The 22,929-nt window shown below is 43.6% G+C and overlaps 1 protein-coding gene across 1 annotated transcript in view; it reads right to left on the reverse strand.

Moving 5' to 3' along the window:
* Positions 1-22,579, reverse strand: part of NPFFR2 (neuropeptide FF receptor 2) — a 211,885-nt gene extending 189,306 nt beyond the window's left edge. Inside the window, exon 1 of the mRNA XM_085640853.1 lies at positions 22,255-22,579. Within this exon, the coding sequence (XP_085496979.1) occupies positions 22,255-22,579 (325 nt within the window). The remainder of the gene's footprint in view (positions 1-22,254) is intronic.
* Between the last annotated feature and the right edge of the window lie 350 nt (positions 22,580-22,929).

Consider the following 22,929-nt stretch of genomic DNA (forward strand, 5'->3'; position numbering starts at 1 on the left):
CAGATAGGTGCAAAGACAAAGGGGCAGATTTACAAGCCCTGTGCGCCACTTTTGCGCCACCGTTGCGTCACTTTTGTGACGCAGCGGAGGCGCAAATCTAGCGCCATGCTGCAACAGATTTACAACGTGACGCATCTAGGGAGATGCGTCATGTTGTAAAGCCCTGCGCCACATTAAACCTGCGTCAGGTTTAATGTAGGAAGGGTGGGCGTTACGTCGGAAAAAGCCTCGGAAAAGTGACGCAGTGAAATCTACGAGATTTCACGCAGTCACTTTTCCGACGCTGGTGCGTCAAATCCTTACGCCTGCTTCAAGCAGGCGTAAGGCGTGACGCACCATGTTAGGGATAGGGCAGGTTGGAACAGTGCTGGAGTTGCATCGCGCTTGCGACACAACTTCAGCACTGCGCCAACCTTACGCCAGCAGATGCGTCACGCATCTGCTTGTCCTTGTGCCACGATGCACCGCATTGTAAATGCGGCGCATCTGCAGTGGCGCAAGGGCAAACTTGCGTGACGCATCTTCCCTGGCGCATCCCTGCTGATTTGCAGGGACGCGCCAGGGAACGTAAATCTGCACCAAAGAGCTTACATATCATTCCAGGAGCTTTGGGAATCTTTAAACAGTCAGATTCAGAAAAATGTTATTCTGTCTAGCTAGGCCATAAAAGTATAACAACAATAAATCCATCCAGAACATTACAAACCGCAATAAGATTGCACTGCAACCAGATTTAAATAAAAAACAATAAAAAGTAATTAACTACAAATTACCATAAAAATGTGAGAGATCTATACGGATACAAACGGGTAATAAAAGTGCATCAATTACTACAGAATCAGTGTCGCCCTCTGTTTTATAGCACATTGAAAGGAAGTGGCAGTTTAAAAACTAATTTCGCAGAGGGAAGAGTCAGCAAATAATTAAAAGCTGCTTTGCAATATCAAATGTTCACTTATTTTAAAAAAGGTAACAAGTCGAGTTTTCTCAGCAATGTATTCAATTTACAGAAAAACATAAAGTGAATCATGCTTTGTGCTGACTGATCGTCCCAGGGACAGGCAGGTGGGCTATGCAAACATGAGCCCTGACCAGGAAAGGCAGCTTTAAACTGTGCATAATCTGAGTCTGACTAACAAGATCTGTGGTGCTGATTATGCACACATGTTCGGTAAGGTTCAATGCCAGTGTTTACACAAATCTGCATATACGACTGGAGAGTAGCTATTTCAACAACCCTCCGAATTCTCTCTTCCATGTAACTGGCTAAAAAAGTGTTATTTTGAGAAGTGTGGGAGGCAACTGCCCCACTACTAGGAAAAGTAACAAGGTCTTTGCAACACAGACTTAAGCAAGTATCGCACATATACCTTACCCTTGGAATCATCAGGCCTCGGTCAAGTTTCAAACAGTCAGAGAGCATGGCCCTGTTGAATGTAGTCTGGCTCCTAGACCAAATTCTATGCCACAGGAGGAGCTGTTGAAAACTTAGAAAGCCATTCATGTACCCAATGTGAACCTTGGAGTGGCATATGAAAGAGCTGGTGCTTCTGGGGACAGATAGTAACCTTTTAACAAAACCATTCTCAATTCATTCCAGATTCTTTTGATAATTAATGCTCCATAACCGGGCCCCAAAGGAGGCAACAGCAAAGCATTTGGCTTTATAGAAGGCCACAAGCTCCTTGGTTGACTTATAGCCCAATGCACTGGCCTGGGCTAGAATATATCTCGTTACTACGCATTCCGTTGCAACGCATGCCTTTACCACGCATGCGTTACAACGGAATGTTTTACTACGCTTTGCCCTTACCTCGATTTTTCCTTTACCCCGCTTTTTCTTTTTTGGGGGGGAGACCCCCCCAAGCCCCCTTTCTTCTTTTTTTTACCTTTTTCGCAGGTCTCCGCCAACACTGAAAACGGACTGACGCATTTTTTCGGATTAGGAAGACGTTGTTCCGTAATGACGTTGCTTGCGTGGTAAAGATGGTCGTTGTAGCATTACGCTGTGTGAAGACGTTAACGAGGTAAGTGTACTGTTGTAAACGTAATGCGTAGAAAATGCTTCGTGGTAAAGGCTGTTTCCCCCTGGGCTATCGCCAGCAGGACATCACTGAATTATTTCTCAGGGGCAGCCAAGGATGCACAAAAGTGCACAAAACAGTACAAAATCTTTTTTTCATCATTTACTTTCCAGCGCTAAACTGGAAACTGGAAATAACGTAAAAGTTATTCGTATTACTTTGCGTCATGGGCGCGTGCCAAGGGTGGTGCATGGGCGTTCCCATGCAACCACCCATGGTTTCTCACGTTAAACCCAATTTACTAAACACAGTAGATTGGGTTTAGCGTGAGAAAAACTGCACCATTTTAAACTAGACACAAGGAAGGAGAAATGCTTCCATTTCTCCTTCCTTTTCTGACTTTGCGCATGTGTGCTGTACTGTGCAGCACGCATACAAAGTGGTAAAATCTTTCCCATTTTGTCTAGGCATTGTATTTTGTACAGGAAGGATACCCTTTCTGTACAAAACCTATGCTAGACTCACACACACACACCCTAGCGCAATGGTGCTAAAGTGGTGCGTGGGGCACAGCAGCTATAATCAGCGCCGGCACAAGGGAAAGGAAAAGAGAGAGCCATATCTTTGGAAATATGGCGCTCTCCTGTTCCTTCCCTGTCGCACAATGGAGCTCAGCCTCCCAGGAGGCTGCGAAGCATTGCTTGGAGATTTGCTAACTCTCCCCCAGTGTGCAGGGGAACCTAAGGACAGCTCAGCTAGGCCGTTAATAAAACAACCTGAAGTCTCAGTGGCAGGGCCCTAATCGAGCTTTGTAAATTGGGAGACCCAAATGTCAAGGGGGATCACAGTGTCAGTATCAGGGCTATTGTATTTCTCAAAATAGTTGCAATTAACTACTGCCCAAAATGCCTTCACATCCCTTAGCTTGCTTGCTTGTAATAGAGAATAAAAGGCTTCTTCTCTAATGGCACTCTTCCTTACTATGAAGGTGCTCTTATGTATAGATCTACAACTTCTAACCGCTTCCTGATCTCTGGGTTTCTTCTTTAGGGCAGCAAGCAGCTGGTTATGTGCCTTGGTGCAGTCAAGATTGAAACATTTGTTGGATTCTCTGGTACCTTACTTAACCGGGACAAAAAACAGTTCATAGGCAGTGCTGCAAATTCTATTAAAACTCTCCAGAAGCTCCAAGCCACCACCCTGCTTGTATATATCAACTAGAAATTTTACAAATCTGGAGGGGAAGAAACCACAAACTGAATTAGTTAGGTGTTTCATCGATCTTTTCCCACCTCTCGATCACCCCACGATTCCTATAAAATGTTAAAGGGAGAGGATAATACACTACAGTCTTGACAGCAAGGAGCGAGGCATGCAGTGAAAGGGCAAACTGTCTATGGTCACTCAATGGAGAGTCAGCAAGGCTATAATCCAGCACCCATTCCATTAGTGTCTGTGAAAAAATAATAAAATCAATGTGACTCGTGATGTTCCTCCCAACATAAGTGGTTGTGGTAACTGGTTCTGTACTTAAGAAGTCATAGGAGAAAATTAAAATGTTGGGGAAAAAATGTGCTAAGCGCATCCCCCTGAGGGTAGTGAACGGAGTGGGTAAGAGGGTCCGAGGAGTGCTCCACCAGGCCAAAGATGCTGCAGCAGAGAACTGACAAAGTCTCATATTAAAGTCCCCCAAACGTATCACAACATGACCCACTTGAATTTTTATAATACATGTTTCTATATCCTCTGACAGCAAACCTACAAAATCATTGTTAGAAGTGACAAAAACAAATTATCCAGTGACAGGCACGTTGATTGACACTGGAGCAAGATCAGCTGATAATACACAGAGTCACATTGCGACCACAACACCAGGTCAATTTAACCAGTCAGGTAGCGGCCCTGAGTGTCTTGTCCTTTCTCACTCTCAGCTCCAACCCCTGCAAAAAGGATAGAACAGGGAAAGCAGGCAACATCAAACAGATTTAGGAAGGGAATGAAACACCACAACAGGTATCTGGTAGCATATAAAGGCTCACAAGTTAAAGTGTGGCATGTGTATTTTAGTAAAGTCATAATTTTTTACCTGGTCACCCCCATTTCTTTGACTGATGCTGGTGGTGAGAGACTCTGAATGTGCCCTGGGCTCTGTTATCCAGGCCCATTGTCAGTGCTGTGTCCTCTAAAGGTATATGTAATTGGTATAATTCTGATTGGCAAAGACAGCCTACCTGTTAGGTGTGCACTGCTGTTGTGTCTGGTGTCATTTTAAAGGCAGACCTGCCTTGCAGGCTGGTTTTAAATGAGAACTATGTCCATATGCAACGTTGGAATTGAAAGCACTTCCAAAGTTCAAAATATCGGGCCCGATTCATGGAACTAATTTAAGACAAAATCCTAAACTTACTACCATTTTGGTATTCACAGAAGGCACTTACTCATTTCGGTATTCACAGAAGGCACTTACTCATTTCGGTATTCACAGAAGGCATTTAGGAGTCCTAAAGTTAGGACTTCTAACTTTACTACTCCTAAACTGAGAAAAATCCTAACTTTAAGACTTTAGGAATTCACAGAAGGCATTTAGGAGTCCTAAAGTTAGGACTCCTAACTTTACTACTCCTAAACTGAGAAAAATCCTAACTTTGAGATTTTCGGTATTCAAAGAAGGCATTTAGGAGTCCTAAAGTTTTTTCTCAGTTCAGGAGTAGTACATTTAGGACTCCTAACTTTAGGACTCCTAAATGCCTTCTGTGGATACCGAAAGTCTTAAAGTTTTGTATGCCCTAGTAAGGAAAAACTGCCAAAGTCATATTTGCTATTTTAGTGCTGCTTGCCCCATAGGTTAACACAGGGAAGACTAAATTAATTTTAATAACGTCGATCTTTGCATTAGAGATAGCTAACAATCCCTTCAGCATTTAAAATTATGGTCACATTAAATCCAACAACTTGCCAAAGTTGGATTTAATGTAACTATTACTGGAAAGTACTTTTAGAACTTACAACCCTGAAGTTACATAAAATAGCCCTGTAGAAACCTCTTCTGAATGGTCAGACTTTGACAGCCTGACCAAGCTGCTCCCTGAGTAGGTGTGAAGAGATCTGGGGCTGAATTTATACAAGATGATGCTGGAGCCTCGTCAGGTACCCCAACCCAGGATGCACAGCCCGATAGGTATGTGAACCAAAGAGTCCAAATCAACCAAAGTTTTTCAATCGTCTCCATCTTTATTTAAACAGTAATCCAAAGTAATCTTGAATCTCTTTTCTTCCATCTTCAATTAGGTTCAAAGAGTGCCATAACAGCTTTACTCCAAAAACCCATGCAGGTGCATATTTCCTCACATTTCAATGTGGAGATATTCGTCCTAATGCATTTCGGGCATACATATACCTTTCTTCAGTGGACGACAATAAATGTAAATCAACACATGAACACTGCATACACTCAATGTTAACATAAGAATAAAATAAAATACTACACCACGAACAGACTACCGGGTCCTGAAAACACGTATACCCTCTGTGAACACTTCACAAACCCAAGTGCAGGAAATAATATTCAAATCGCCCTTTGAATCATTGTGCTACCCTCTCTCTGCCCCCAACGAAAACTTTTCTTTACATTCTGTGTGTCATACATCCAGAAACCCATGTGCTACTTTAACAAAACCTAAAATGTGTGCAAAAATACAAATAAAACAAAAATAAAACATACCTTCACCAGTAAAAGATTCAGCATATCAAGCTGTGCGTGAAAACTCCATTCAAACCACCACTCATGTGTCTGACGTACATAAAAAGTCCTCATGTGACCATGGTCATGCGACCCTCAACCGCGTGAAAAACTCAAATTTCATTAATTCAAGAAAGAAACTTCAAGCCCCACTGTAACACCTAAATTATTTTGCTAAACAATTAACAACCAACTACAAGTCATGTGACCCTCAACCCCGTAAAAACAGAAAATACTCACATTTCACCCATTCAAGGAACTTCAAACCCCAATGTAACACCAAAGTGCTGTTGCTAGAAAATTCATAACTAACTACAAATTTGCCGATGGTTTACAGAGTATACTCATACAATAATGCAGACATTTATGAACACCAAGATCCACTTTACCCAAACATAAATCCTGTGGATCAATTAGCAAGTGTTCCCTTTTTACATGAAAATATGACCCTAATATGAACCTCATGTGTTTTAATATCCATGTTTCGAAACATTTTATCTCTGGATATTGGTTGCTCTCCAACTATAGGACGAAAATAAGTACATATTACAAAACCAACTGTGGTAGAATGCACACCAATATTAATGTAAGGCTTGAACATACTTGAAAGAACATTAACATTAATATTGGTGCACATTCTACCACAGATGGTTGTGTATTATGTGCTGAAATTATACAGCTATTTAGTGGGAGGAGATCTGCTTCCTGGAGAAGACAGGGGAAGGAAGGGGGCTGGGGAGATAAGCTGGACTTTAGAGACAGGAGAACGGATGTCATAGGATCCAGGCTAGTCCCACTTCCTCAATCCCCAACTAAGTGGGAGTCATTCTAATTAGATTAGGAGAGGGGCTGTAGGGGATTGTAGTCAGTTGTTATCAAAACCTCTGGGTTGGATTACACAGAAACACATATAAAGGAGAGAATTTCTCCATTTGTTTTTTTGGGAGTCAATCAGCAGGTCAGCAGTGGATATGTGGAAGGATGAAATTGGCTGCCCCAGGCCATATTTGCTCATTCATAGCTTAACCTGGTGTGAGAAGGGACTCAAACACTGGTGCAAAGAAGTCCAAGACCTTCTGGCAGTGTATTGGTGGGAGTCATGTCAATAGTACAGAGTTGATCCCCTCTGATGATGCCCCAAATGATTTGTGGTTGACAACAACAGTTCAAAACAGGGTGTGTCAAGAGCGCCATCGGGGTGGATCACAAAGCGTATGTTGGTGGTCGTGCTTGACTCCTTGAAGACAGTTTTGGTGTGCTGCATGCTGTTGAAGACTCCATTCTGAAGTCCTGCTGCCTCCTGGAATCCGACAGTGGACCAGACTCAAGTCCATCTTTCACGCTTGTGGAGGCTCCATGGATGGGCTGCCACAGGACTGTGTGTAGTCTGCGCTAGGGTTGGCAGAGCTTGCAGATCTTCAATTCATGAAATTCGTTGGAGTTACCTAAAAACTTAGCAGGATTATGCAGAGTTCTGTGAGCAGCAGAAGTTTGGTACCTCGCACTGCTAATGTTGCTTTTTAGTTCCAGGAGCTTGTCCTACGCTGTATAATCATCATAAACAGCACCACAGGGTGTGCCAGAGGGTGCTGCGTCTTCCTTCCGCTCACGTAGATTTTCCACTTGAGCGGCAGCTTTCTCAACGATGGTGGCAGCTTTCTCAAGGTGAGTGGTAGCGACCTGCCACGAACACCTGTATTGAGAAATCATGCTGGGACTCGTCCTAGCTCTTGATTTTCTCGTTCGTGCTTGCCAACTTAACATTGGTGAACTACTAGTAAGAAAAATCCACCACGTAGCAGATTTTTTCCAGAGCTCCGAGTGAGTTGGCAAAACTCATAAACTCCACCCGTGGAGCAGAGTTTACCACCTACCACTTGTCTACATAAGGGTTGCGTGTGTGCTGTGTCTGGGCTGTTGCAAGACTGATTTTTCAGTGTGTCATTGGCACTTCTTCCTTGTTGGTATAATGGTGGTGTTGGGCACCACATTTGTTGTTCGATGCTCCATGGGTGGTACTGGTGACTCACTAGACAGGGACTGGTTTGATGGAGTTGCCAGGCATGTGGTGAACTTGCACTACAAGTGACATCAGGAACTTAGAGTGATAATGGCCTGGTGTTTATAGTCGTTCTTCATAGATGCATCTGCACCCTTAAACCTGGATGCTCTGGGTTGCTGAGACACGTTACTGTGTCTGGAAGGTTATGATGGGCAGCATGGGGCTGAGCCTTGGTTCATGCATGCTTGCAGCTTTCTCTCGGTTTTCCTGTTGTGCTGTTGCCAGGTCATCTTTGTTTCACCTCAGTGGCTTGTTTGTTCTGTGGATAGATGTGATCCATCAGCAGCTTGAGTCCTCACAGCAATGCCTTCCAGACCTGGTCACTCTTGATCTTCCCTCCTTCTGGGCTTGGTCAGTCATCAGGTTTCCCAGTGTGAATCGACAGGTCACACTTCCTTCTCCTCTTTGTTCTTGGTGCTTTGGCATGCACCTTGTTTCCAATTATGCTGTTGAGACTTCTTGTTGCTTAAGCCTCAATTCCTTTGGATTGCACCATCTTCAGGACTGAACAACAAAGCCTCTCGGAGATTGACTGACTATAGACTACAGCCACCAGCCTCGGGTGTTGGACTCTGGCTTGGTGATGATCAGGACAATTAGCTGATCCAATTCCCCTTCTCTTCTTCTCCAGTGCTGTTCAGCATCTGGCCACGTGTCGTGTGTTCCCTTTTCCGGGACTACCTTACAGCTCCTACTACATGGGCAGTAGGGAGCTGTGGTTCTGTATCCTTTCCACAGGTGGTTCAGGACTTGCACCTTGAGGGAATGCAGACATCAGGCATGGTTTGTGAGGTGTGATACAGCGTGCCTTGAGGGTGAGGGGCAATGTTGTTTTAGTGTCAGAACCACAGTTGAGGCATTGTGTGCTTCAGTCCATCTTCTGTTCTGACTCTAGTTTTCTTTTACTTCCCCCAGCCTCGGTTCATTTACATCTGGCAGGCATGGACAGGCACAGTGGTGGCTCTGGGGTATGTCAAATTAAATCTCTTTAGTGAGTGGCACTCGGTGGGTTGCACCTCGTGATCCTCATGTCTTCCTAAGATGCCTCCACTTCTCTGTTGTATGAAAGTAGAGCCAGAGCCCTCTTCTCTCTCGTGCTGCTCGACTTCTATGACCCTCTTTTTATCTGCATGGGCACTGGGCTTTGGGCAATTTCATAGTAATGCCGAAAAGGACTGGTAAGTCTGACGGGAACCGTCCAGTACAATGGCGCTTCGAGGGCACGGATATCATGCTATGCTGAAAACTCTAGGAACGGAGCGGATCTCACTGCCCAGGCCTAGTGTTAGTGCAGCTTCTGGAGGGGGGTGTAGGAAGGTGCATGCACATGGACAACAGGTGGCAGTGGTGGGGGAGAGAGGCAGCAAGTTGACCATGCAAGGGGAAGCTGGGGTAGTGGCAGCACCATGGATCATGGAGGAAAGCTGGGAGGAGGCAGGAGCACACATTTGAGCAACAGAAGATGGGGTGAAAGGGACAGGGGCAGCAAGCAGAAAGGAAGGGGCAGGAGCAGTGGCAGTACAATGAACCACAGAGGGCAGGAATGACAGAGTAGGGATATGCACATGGACAATGAAAGGCAGGGTAAGGGGGCATGGGCAGAAAGATGAACATGCAAGGCAGGTGGCAGGGGCAGAGGCACTACAATGGACCAAGAAGGATAGAAGGGCGAGGGCAAGGGCAGGGCATGCATACAGACAATGAGGGGCAGGGGGAAGGTGCAGGAGCTAGAGCAGCAAGCTCACCAGGCATGCCAGGCATCAGAGGACATGACAGTACATCAGATCACAGAGACAGAAGGGAGGGTGCAGGGGTAGACACATAGGACAAAGACAAGATGAAAGGGAGTGGGGGCAGAAAGCTGACCATGGAGGGCAAGCCAGCATGGGCAGCAAACTGACCATGCAGAAAATGAATGGAGAGCAGATGGGAGGGATGCAGAGGCACGAAACATACCACAGAGTGCAGGAGGGAGGCAGCAGGTGCATGCAGACTGAGACTAGAGTACAGGCAGGAAGGGGGCAGAGGCAGTGGCAGCACACTGACCATGGAGAGTAGGCTGCTGTGTGTTGGGTACCCATAGGGCATGGGCCTAAGCAAACCCCATTGTTGTGCATGGCTGAAGGTCATGCACAGCTGGAGTGTTGCCTGAATATGATTTTTTTTTCTAAAACTGAAATTCAGTGGGAGAATAGAGAGTTATAATGACGTGTGTAATTATGTATGGTAATCGATTATCCCTCTCATTAAAAACACCCCAGAATTTCACTGAAAAAAACAAAGGGTAAAATGACATTATATTTAAGTGTTGAAATGGATTAATACTAACATTTATAAACCAAAAAGCCCCACTGAAATCATTATAGTTCAGTGAACTAACTGTAACTTCCGCCCCACCATACACTGCTTATGACCTCACATATTTCATCACTCATCACTCAAGACATGTTAAATTACATCATTGATGACATCATTTATGACATCTCCAATGCTATCATTGATTACATCACTATGACATTACTTATGACATCATTCCATGATTGTGACAGTTTGCTAAACACTTTTCATATTCAAAGGTATTCAGAGAGGTACATCTAGAGACAATTTTCCTGAACCCCTGTAGTGTGAATCAGTATAATCTTTTGCAACATGTAGAACATGAAGCATATCTATGAAATAACCAACAGTTAGGAGATATTATGTTTTTTACTGGTATTCAGTTGAATAAGAAACATTAATGTGACCAGAAATGTGTAAATGACTCCCAAGCGTAATTTACCTTTGTGAATTGCCCCGGTAATGTCTCTGTAAACATTAATGCAATCAGCAATTTATTAAACCTTGGATACTGTTCAAATGAGTGTTTGAATATTCTTTACCTTAACAAATTGCATTTGACACAGAATTTTAAGTCAATAGCCTCACATTAGCCAGTGATAAGGCATGCCCAACCAGAAATTCTGCACAAACCACTGTACTTTGTCAAAATTCCTTACACATATTCCTGAAGTGAGCAGAATGCAGTGGCGTAGTTAGCTGGGGGAGGGGGGGGTGGGGACGGTCCGCCCCAGGCGGCACTATTTTGTAGGCGGCGGCACGTGGTAGCAGCCTTTATAATTTATTTGGGGACACTCACTGACACTACAGTAGAGTCAGTGTCCCCAAATAAATGATAAAGGCCGCCGCCACAGTGCCCGCTCGCGACACCCATGTGAAGAGCAAGCGCACCTGATTGTAAATCATGCTGCCTGCAGTGCAGCATACGCAATGTACCCTGTTTGTGGTTGTTGTGGGTCCCATCCCAGGGCCGTCAATCTTGTAGCGCGCGAAAGCGCTACCAATGACGACCCTGGGCATAATGTTTGGTCAGCCCTCGCATTGCGCTGAAAAGTAGTGTGGCAGTGACGCGTCACGTGCTCCACCACCACGCGCTTGCCTCTTTTACGGCACAGGCAGCACAAGGATTTTGCTGCAGGCATCAGGATGATTTTTCTGCCAGCTGCGGTTCGCATCGGACCATCAGCCGGAGGAGAGCAGTTGCGTCACCGCGGTTCGATTCAGAATAGTCAAGTTGTTTCAGGTGTGCCGTGACATCCATCTCCACGCCCCGGTGTAATTTCCACATTGCACCTGGCCTAATATGGGGGCCTGCTTTACTTAAGTTGCTCTCCCGATCATAGTCATTCACCCCAAAATTAGGGGACGTTCACTTGTTGGTTTTAATGTAAGCGACTAAGCGGGTGATTTTGCGTTATTAGATCTCCCCCTTAGTGAGTTGCAGCAGCAGTTAACTGCGTTAGCTAATTATGCCCAAGAAATAATTTAATACAAAAGTTAAACAAAGTAATCGTCATTGGAGCAAAAGACTTACATTCCCATTGCCGGCATATAAACAACAAACTCCATAGGTGTGTAAGAGCTATCAGGGCTTTAAGTGGGATGACAAAACTGGGGGTAGGGGGTCTCTCGAAGGGGTGTGGCCAGTGTGATTAAGGGCATGGCTTAAAACACGTAAACTGAAAATCTGTGTTTAGCATAGTGTGCCACCCGACTTATATTTTGCTGTTTCTGTCATTGTATCCAGATATATGATTCAACAAATAACATCATACCTACAACAAATCAAGACTATTGGCTTTGTCAATGGTAGTTAGTTGCATAAGATAAATAAGCAGCAACTATGGCTTGTATATGATCTTACACTTAACGCGCTGGTGACACCACGACAATGTTGCTGCTCCTGAGTTTCAAAAAGAGAAGGGAAATCCAAAGAGAAAATGACTCTCTCAAAAGGATTTACCTTTCCCTACAGTGTTCACCTGGCATGCTGGAACTTCTCCACTAGTGAGAAGTGAGTGCTTTTGCCAGGGCACAAACCAGAGCCCGATAGAGACCTGTTCGTAGGCCCCCTTTAAAAAACTGCAGGTGCTTAGCACCGGTGAGACCCGGCCCACTTAAAGCCCTGAGAGCTATCAATATTTACGAATTACAATAACCAATACCTTTCCTTAGTCCTCTCATGCCCAATGTCACTTAGCTAAGGAAAATGATGTTGGGCGTGGTATTTTTTCAGTTTTTTAAAACTTTATATAATAGAGGCTTTTTATTTCTTTTAAAGGTGCTCTCACAAACAATACTGTCTCTAGTGCTCTACACAAGTGAAAATCAAATTTCTAATTTCTTAGCCAAATCAGAAAAAAGTGGAATTCCACCTCTGGAAATGATTTCTAACCTTAAAAAAACAACGCTGATCAAGGCTATTCAATATGAAATAAGTTTCCTCTGAATAGGATATAGACACCAGCAATGTTCCCTCTAATTATTTTCCTCTGTGTGCGGCAGAGTAAGGTCTCTGTGAGCTGCAGCCAAGGCTATGTGCGCCAAGAACCTGACCACGCGTGTAGACCAAGGCTTTGCGTGGGATGAAAATACTCAGGGATCTTTCAAAGGGGCGTAACCAATGGAATTAAGGGTGTGGCTTTAAAGCAATTACGCTAAAAATATGTGCATCGCATAGTGTGCCACCCTACTGATATTTTGTTGCTTCTGTCATTGCATCCGAATATATAATACAAGTAACATTACACCTACAAGAAGCCAAGACTACTGTCTTTGTCAATGGTTGTTTTTTGCATCAAGTTGTATATAATATTGAAAATGCTTCCGCTCTTGTGGTTGGGTTGTGGCTTAATGCTCGAGCTGTCAGTTTAGGAGATGGGTTTTTAGTTTCGGGTCAGCCTAACATCCTGTGATTCTGGGCAAATCAATTAATCTCCCCATGCATACAAAAAAATATATAATAATAAATCATGTAAAGCGCTCCAATACTTTAGGGTTGAGTTCACACTATATAAAAACTTGCTGCATTTCTTTTCTAAATGCGGGGTAGAAACCATAACAGATGGAGAAAGAATGAGGGAAATAGAGGGAAAGAGAAAGAGAGGGCAGAAAGGAAGAATGAAATATAGGAAATATAAAAAGAAGGAAGAAACTGCGACAAGAAGGAGAGGTCAATATAAGGATGGATACAAAGGTGAAAGGTTTGAGAGATGGAAGAATAAAGTTATATTTGCATACGTGGGTGCACGTAAGAATGGATTGAAGGATGAATGTTTGGATAAATGGATGGAAACCTCGAAGGAAGGGTGAAAGGATGGGTGATTGATAGAAGGTGGGTGAAATGATGGATGGATGGATGGAATGGTAAAGGAAGGATGGATGGATTAGATGAAAAGACAGATGGATGGGAGCATGAATAGACAGGTGAAATGGACGCTGGATGAAAGGCTTAAAGGGTCAAAGGCGTAACAAGAGCTTGTGGCGCCCGGGGCTATCCCTCAGATTGCCGCCCCTGGGAGGGGGGGTTGCTGGGGAAAAAGGACAGCAAGCACTTGAAAGAGGACCGAGAGACACGTAGTATTGCCGCTAATAGTTACCTCGATCATGCAAGTTACATGCACTTACATGACACGGTCCAAGGCGACACAGTTGAATACACCGGTGACTGGCAGTCACTAGCAGTACAAAAGAGAACACACAGACTGCACGATCTATCTGGGGACTCAGAAAAACCGCATGTGACATCCATCAGAGAGCTGTGTGAACAATTACCTGGTAATCCTCTCAGCACAATGCAAACATGCACATACATGACACTGTTCAGGGATCCATCATCTTCAGCTGACATTAAATGACCATTCATCATGGTCCACCCATTAAAGCAGTGCACTTTGTGATCTGCATGGTACATGCTCTTTGCAGCTGGCACATTAACCCTCTGTGCTACCTTTCCAGGAGTCAACCCTTCCACTAGACAAAACTGGGATCTCTCTCTAGGAAGAACATTAATCACCAAAGTTATCATGACATTTTTATTGTTTCTGAAAATTGCTGGAGGTCAGGAAGGAGGCAGCAAGTTTTTTTAAACCATAATATATTTGCAAACACCACGCACCCACCCGAAATAGCTACCCAGTGCGGTCACACCGTTCGCACCGCCCTAACCTGCTCAAGGTTCATGTGACCTCAGTGACAGAGACACAGTGACTGGATCACTGTTGCTCTAGGGTGTGCTGCTTCGTAGGCCTGCCTGCAAGACTGGAGATGAACTTCAGTATGGATTGTGGTGGACAGGCCTTCAAGGTTAACTCACAATTGACACCACTAGGCTGCACCTGCTTGTGCTAAGACATCAAGCCTACTAAGATCTAGTGGGGCCTTGTAAGGTCTAGCATGGGAATATGCTCCCTCAGTAGAGTGGTCTGGTGGACTGGTGGACTGGTCATGAAGGCTGAACCCAGTTCCCCAGTTCCAAATTCGACAGCTCTGGCCATAGTGCCACATCCTCTCCCCCACTGAACACCATACTGCCCCACTGAGAGAAACTTGCACTGCCTTCAGCTACAACCTAATTGTGCCCGCTATAAACACTTGGATGTGGCTCAATTCAAATTATGCACTTGATAAGAGTAATATGCTGCCTAAAAAAGTAAGAGCAAACACTCATAGGGAATGCAAGATTAAGTAAATCATGTGAAATGTAAGCAGAAACAACATGGTTACCTTAACGATCTCTCACTCACTATTCAGAAATCAGCGAGTGGTTTTACCTGAAAAGTAAAGGACATGACTACAGGGCCCTGAAGGGAACCGTTTCAAAGTCCATTGCTTATATCCTTACATAACGTAAGCAGTATGGTTTAAAAAGATCACATCCATAAACACAGAGCCATGGTACAAATTTTGTTTTCCAATCCACCCATCAACCAGGTATTGCAGTCCCTCCAGGAATGGTACACTTTCCCAGCTGGGGACAACAATGCTGTTCAAAGAAAGACTAGAAAACAAAAGTAGCGCTTCAGTGGCAAACTCTGTAAAGTGAGGCTGATGTATTTGGATGTGAATAAAACCAATCTGGCCACTTTGCAACTGTCTTGCTTTATTTAGGTATGCATTTATTTTTCATATTTAAAACCTTCTATTTCTCTCCATCCCGCTGCACTTTGGAATAGAAACATGTCAGAAAAAGGGCATTTCCCGCAAGAGTGTTTTTCTTTTTTGGATCCATTTCACAGGGAAGCAACTAAATGAAAGTAGGAAAGAGAGGTTGTGAACCGTTTCTTCAAGTTACGGTTTTCAGTAAGTGAGGAGCAAGACAGAAAGAGAGGGAATAATAGGAAGAGAGGGGGGGACAGCTGCCAGCACAAAAAAGAAGAGGACATTGCCCGAGTCCTATTCCTTCTCTGCCCGTCCCGTACGTCCACGAAAGCAAGCCGAGCCTTATCTGAATGCCTTTGTCCGCTCCAAAATAGTGCCGCCTGGGGCGGACCGCCCCTACCGCCCCCCCTAGCAACGCCACTGGGCCTTTGTGAAAGGATTCCTGTTAATCCCAGCGCCCGTCATGCGCTGCAATTAACAGGAATATTTTCACAATGACCCACAATCAGCACCGCGCTGTATTTAGAAAAGAAATCAAGCAAGTCCGAAAGCACGATGTGTAAAGCACACGTCGTGCTGTTGGACTTGATGCATGTCTTTTCTCAATAGAGCGCGTCTGGGTGCTGATTGTGGGCATTTGTGAAAGTATTCCTGTTAATTGCAGCGCATGACGGGCGTTCGGATTAACAGGAATCCTTTCACAAAGGCCTCAGGCAACCGGTAAATTGCCGTTTTTCGCCGCTTGCGTTTTAAACGCGGGCGGCGGCGAGAATGTGTGCGTGCTTCACATGGGACACTGCGCGCTCAGTGCCTTGAAGGTGCGCGGGCACTCAGGCGCACACGTTAGAGGGAACATAGGACACCAGATAGAACACCGAAGAGAAGAAAACTGGGAAGAGCTGTGCAATGATGTTAATTTGAAATTTTATTTATCAAACATATGCCTCTGTTGCTAGATTTTCTCAGATTGACAAAGAATGATCGCAAATGAACTGTCTAATAGAGCAGTGATGAAATCCTGGCTAATGTTTCTAGTAAAAAACATTGGCAAGAAGTGTGACACACATCCTGCATCAGACACGGAGAATATAGGGGCATATTATCAAGGACGGCGATAATGGGCTTGATAATATGCGGCAGAGAATTCCAATAGAAGCCCATGTTGACACAGAACATGGGCTTCTATGGGAATTCTCAAGGGGATATTATCAAGCCCATTATCGCCGCTTTAGCGGCAGTTTTCTGCCGCTAAAGCGGCGATAATTTTAACGCTGTTTCTTAATAATATGCCCCATAGTTGCTTATTTGCCAGTTTAGGATGAATTGAGATATTTATAAAAGCAGAACTTGATGCAGAGTTAGTAAATGTTATATGGATTTTAAATTGGTGGGCTTGCAATTGGAGATTATATATGGTTGAAATGTAAAAATATTAAACATGTCTTCTCTAATACTAGATCTTTCATAGATTCACATGGTTGAAATATTCGCCATAGTCATGCCTGGAACTCTTGGTAAACAATGTTAACATAGTAGTGTACATTATGACTCAATAACATTGGGAGACACTGATACAAGTGTGGAGCGTGAGGAGGGGGAAGCATTGGAATCACAAGTTTCACCCAATAGTGAACACTTGTCACGGATCTAACTGGACCTGACGGTAGTCCCTTTGAACAGGCGTTGCATCAGACTTGGGTCTTAAAATCCCCCCCCCCCCCCCGTTGGCCGCACACATGCACGTTGTGTAGTAGTAACATGTACGACAGAGGAAGGGTTTTTGTTCTTTCTTCTTTTGCTCACGAAGTTGAGAGTACACATTGGGCTCCCCTGTCTTGACTCTGCACCCACCACACATACCTAAATGAAACTGTATGTGTCTACTGTCACTATGCTGCAATGTTAGTTCTCTGTATTTTTTGTTGATGGCAAACTGAATAATCAAATAAAAAAAACACTCAACAGAAAATTGCAAATGCTCAGGGTGCTGTGTGCAGCCCTTTACAACTGCGAGTTCAGATAGTTAGCACTTACTTGCACTAGTTAATAGACCAATAAAAAACTAGCATTCCAATGATACATGTGAGAAATATTTGGGCCCGAAATTTGACAGTGAGGTGAGATTCAAAATTCGAGTCCGAGACTTAAGCTCACACAATCACAGCGCTGCGGATGCCATGGGCGGCAGTCTGAGGGATAGCCCCGGGTGCCTCAAGCTCTAGCTACGCCTCTGGCAGAATGGCATATACCATTAGGACATCACTGACAATCATACTGTGCCTTGAACCGTTTGTGAATCACCCATATATTATACATTCTTCAGCAATGCATAATGTCTGGAAATAAATATCTGACCTTATAAATCTCTGATTTATATAGATAGTGTTGAAAACATTAAATGACAACCCTTTAACGATTGCATGGGCAAAAAAAACAACAACTGAATAATGTATTGTGCAGATAAGCTTTCATATTTCTCACACATTTTGGCCACAAGAATTTGATTTTAGTGACAACGTATTTCTTAAGCATATCTGTAATTCACACTAATTGGACTCCATCTCTATTATCTATCCATCAGCACATGGTTTTAGTTCCTGTTCTACTTTAATATGAAAGATTGTTAATATTTTGAAATCAGGTACCATTAAAGAGATTGCAAATAATCTAGATCTGTACAAATACAGCTCAGTCTCAACAAACACATTTAAAAATGGTAATGATGTGTAAACATGATTAGTCTGCTTCAGCCGACCAATTTTTCCACTTGTGAGTGCAGATAGATTCCCATTTCTTCACGATCTCAAGCTGAGGGCACTCTTTGTATTTTGTGGAGGTGACTGCCTCAATCAAAACTCTGCGATTAAACTCAATGTTCAGGTGGCTTAGTTAGATTGCAAAACTGGGGAGTCACAATTGTAAAACCCTGTGACCAATCAACAACACAATTTTTCCTAATTTAAATTTAACGAGATGACTTTTCCTAAATACATCATATTTCTGAACAATGATTCTTAAATGGTCATTTTTTCTCTCACACACTATTGCTCTTTTCAGCTTTAAAAGAAGGAAGAATTGGTGCTTCAGCTGAGGCAGTGTTTGACTTAAGAGACAGTAACTAAAACTCCCTGGAATCTGCACAGAGCCACCACTGACTAATTCTGCCGGGATACATTTCGCAATGTACAGAGAAAATATTTTGATATTCATCTATAATTATTTTAATTATTTTTTTAAATTATGTCTACCCATCTCGGAAGGACCTTTACCCACATTTCAGTGTGAGGATAACTAGTCTCTCCATAAACAACAATTTATTACTGCTTCCTTGGAGCAATTGACATTGCAAGAGGTGTTGGCATTCCTCCAGGTATGGGCAGGAATCATGCATTTAAGAATTTGAGTGTTATTTTGTAAGCGAACAAAGGGGCATATCAGCAACAACCGGCTATAATTATCGCTAAGCGCACTTAGCGCTAGAATAATTATCGCCGGCTAACGTGGATAAAAATCCTAGCGCTAACTGCCAAACTTGAGATTATCTCTGGAAACCCAGCGATAATCTCACGAAGTTTGGCATTAGCTTGATGATAGGGCCTCACATACTTAGCCATGATATCCACCTTTCATAGGATATCATGGCTAAGTCAGTCCTGAAGCAGGCGTATGGAAAGTAGCGATAACAGGGGTTATCGCTACTTTTCTTGCCGCTATGCTTCATAGCGTGGGGCTTGATGATAGGAGAAATGTCGCCTAGCGACATTTCTCCAGTCATGTCAGGTCAGGAACGCCCACTTTGCATCTCATTAGAGATGCAAAGCTGGGCGTTAAGAATCCGGGCGCTAATGCAAGGTTTCATGCGATAGCGTGACCTTGCTAATTAGGCGATAAAATTATCGCCACTTTTCGCCCGAAAACAGACGCAAAAGCAGCGATAATTTTATATCACCTCTTGCTGATATGCCCCAAAGGACTCTAACACAGCAGCCAGAATTACAGATAAAAGATCAGACCCAGTTACAGGTTTCTCTATTAGTTTAAGTATTTGATAAAGAGCTTTCTGTAAAGCTGCCAACGTTTCTAAAGCTTGAACAGAATCCCCTGCTAAATGTATGGATCACACCAGAGAGGCAGAAATTTTATTTTGTTGCAGAGATGCTTGAAAAGCATTTGCAGCAGCACTACTAATTAGAGTGCTAACCCCTTTATCCACAATCCCTCAGACTTGATTCTGAATACCTGATTTAAAGTTTGGGGACAGATAGTCCATCAAAAAGTGACTGATATCCTGTCCACCATATTGAAAGTGTATTTTGATATAATGCACTTATAATAAGGTGAACATGATATCTTTCACATTTGTGATGGAGTACCCTTCGCTAAACTATAAATCAAGCCCTTAGTCTTCCCAAAAGTGTGTTTTTTTTATCTGGTAAAGTACTGTAATTTACACTAGATAAAATGAAGATCACCTCTGCTGCCTGCTTCTATATAGAGATATGATTCACACTTGTCCTTGCAAGCTCAAATTCAAATTAAAGATTGATTCCAGAATCTGAAGCAATTAGGTCTGAATCCTCTTCTGATCTCTCAAAGTATCTTCTACATGTCTTACATCATTCAATGAGAAACAGTATTCATAGCTCCATTGTGCTTGTTTGAATTTTGGTTGCTGTTAGACACCAACAGTATTAAGTCCCTTACCTATGCACTGTTGATTCCTTCCTCGTGTATTTTAAATCAAGCAGCAGGTGCACACAGTACCTTTTCACAAAGTAGCAGTAACCTCACAATAAGAATTTGGGAAAAGTACTGCAGACTTCAAAAGTTCAGTTGTGTGTTTCCCATCTACACAATAAATTTAGAGACCAGGCAAGGTGAACTGCATGGTTCCATTAGTATGTGGTAAGTGGGAGTATCCCAGAATAAGACTATTTTGGGTTACGGGTGAACACATGCCAAGTCGTCCCCTTAGGAACTCCATGCCATTCTTGGTGAGCACAGTTTGCCACAATCCAGGCCTCCATAGTCTCTACTAATGGAAAGTATGCACAGCAGTCAGTGATGACCTCGGGATAGGGTTGGATTGGGATCTCAATGAGGCCCGGGCATCCCCCCCAAAAAAGTGGCCCACAATCCCCCCATAAAAGTGGGCCCACATTCCCGGATCATGTAGTTTCATTTTAAAGCCTATAGAATCAGTGACATTAGTGAAAACTAGAAGACCTGCAGTTTGGGTGAAGGCAGGTAATGTGAAATAAAATGGTCCAAGGGCCACAGAACCTCTTTTGACAAGCGTTGCCAATCGGCCGGTATTTAAATCATCCAAAGCCGGTATTTTATCCTCTGATCAATATGAATTTTAAACAGTAAACATTAGGCGAAAGTACTTTAAAGTATGTTTTAAAGCTGCTTTACTGATCTATGACTAATAGTTAAACTAAAGAAATGCATAAAAGCCATTTTGAACAAATAGCCTTTTTTAACAGTATTATATAGGGTGAACTCGGCCTAAGGGCATTAGAGAGATGTATATGAGCACTAGTTACAATACACAAGATCAAAATATTTTTTATTAGAGGCCTTGGGAGATTTAATTGATTTGCCAAGAATCACTGGATGTTCAGCTGAGGCCTGTGCCCAAACTTTGGGGCATATTATCAAGCCAGGCGATAAAATTATCGCCGCATTAGCGGCAGAAAACTGCCGCTAAAACGGCGATAATGGGCTTGATAATATGCTCTATGGAATTCCAATTGAAGCCCATGTTAAATGTGAAGGACATCTAACATGGGCTTCAATTGGAATTCCATAGAGCATAATATCAAACCCATTATCGCCGTTTTAGCGGCAGTTTTCTGCCGCTAAAGCGGCGATAATTTTATCGCCTGGCTTGATAATATGCCCCTTAGTACCTCAGTTCCAAAGTCGGCAGCTTTGGCCCTAAAGTCACATCCTCGCTATTGTGTGGACAAGGTGGCCTCAAAGCGAGGCCTGTGCAGATACACCCCCCGTCAGCTAGGTCTGAAGATATTGGGGCCAGGGTATAAAACCTGGCCCCCAGCGAGACGGTGGTCGCTTCTCTTACACAGCCCCTTCACAGCTCACCATGCACACAGGGTGATGGCCTCGCAGGGGAGGTGTCAAGAAAAAGCACCCAACTGCTTTTGGTCCGGGAGGGGGTGGTAGAGGTGTAGATGGATAATAGTCACAAAATCACCTGGCCCTCTAACAAGGCCCCTGCACACAAACCACCCCCCCTCCACCACCGCTCACCATGACCTGATTGTGATGGCCAGGCGGAGGAGGTGTCAGGGGAAAGGCACTGTTTCTGGGCCGAGTGAGTCACATGAGGGGCCGAGGTGAATGTGGCCCATCAGCCAGAGCAACAACTGGCCCCAGAGAGGCCATTTTTCAGACTCACTCCCTTCCTTTTCCATCATAGGGTGAATGCAATAGCCTGGTAGGGGAGGAATGAATCGGATGCCCTAAAACAACTGCCTACATGTCACCCTTAGGCACTAGCCCATCACCCAATGCCCAACTGCCCTCCTTAGCAATCAGACCCTACCTTTTGATGGCATCCACACTCCAATGCAATCCCCAGACATCCTCCCTAAAATGTAATAAAGGTGAATCATGGTAGCAGAAAATTCACCCCAACAGTAGAGCCAAGGGCATGAATACGCAGAGCAGATGACACAGGGCATCCAAGAATGGTGCTGGAGGGCACTGCATAATTGAAATGAATATTGAATCTAATGGACACACCAAGGTGCTTGACCTATGCTTTGCAATTGCATGAGCAAAGATCATTACCCCTCTAGATGTGTTTTTTTTTTTAGCTATGAGCAAAATTGCCATCTAAGTCACAGCACATGGCACCAACAAAATGTATCATACTTACAAAAAGCACAGATTTTTGCTTTACACATTTTCAGGATATTTCCGCAACAAGTAGAAATTCAATGGAAAAACTGGTTTCAACGTACCTGCAATGATATTGTCCAAAAGAGTTGTTGGCACACAAAATATTCCAACCAGCAAGTCGCTAATTGCAAGGTTCAAGATGAAGAGGTTGGTAACTGTGCGCATGTGCTTGCTGGTCAGAACAATGAAGCACACCAATCCATTCCCAAGCATACAGAGAACAAATATGAAGAGATAGGATATAATGAAGGCGGCCACCACAGAAGGTTGATGCAGGTAGAAATCGATATAGGAAATCCCATCCTCATTTGTTGCATTATAACTTCTATTAAACGTTAAACTGGGGGGCCATGGTACTGATGAACTGGAGTTCCAATACGCTTCCATTTCGTACCCTAAAGATAAAACATAGATAAGAACCAGCATGTTGGTAAAAGTCCCAAGTGAATAATGCAGAATCAACATTCCATATTAGCACTCATTTCCTTGTTCTCTTTCTAATGTGTAGTTTTGGGACATCAGCATCCAAACGAGCTTCTGCTGGACACAACAATAAAAGGTACCCACACATTTATTCAATTGAGGACCATGGTTGCACTAGTCTGGATATTTGAATAATGGTAAGTGGTCTTCCCTTGCCTGACCATATATTGGACCACATTTGAACCAGCAATGGATCCGTCGAACAGCCTTGCTGGATCAGATATCGGATCAGCGGTGGATGACTCTGATATTTT

Source organism: Triturus cristatus, chromosome 2_1, assembly GCF_964204655.1.
Source record: "Triturus cristatus chromosome 2_1, aTriCri1.1, whole genome shotgun sequence".
Lineage (NCBI taxonomy): Eukaryota > Metazoa > Chordata > Amphibia > Caudata > Salamandridae > Triturus > Triturus cristatus.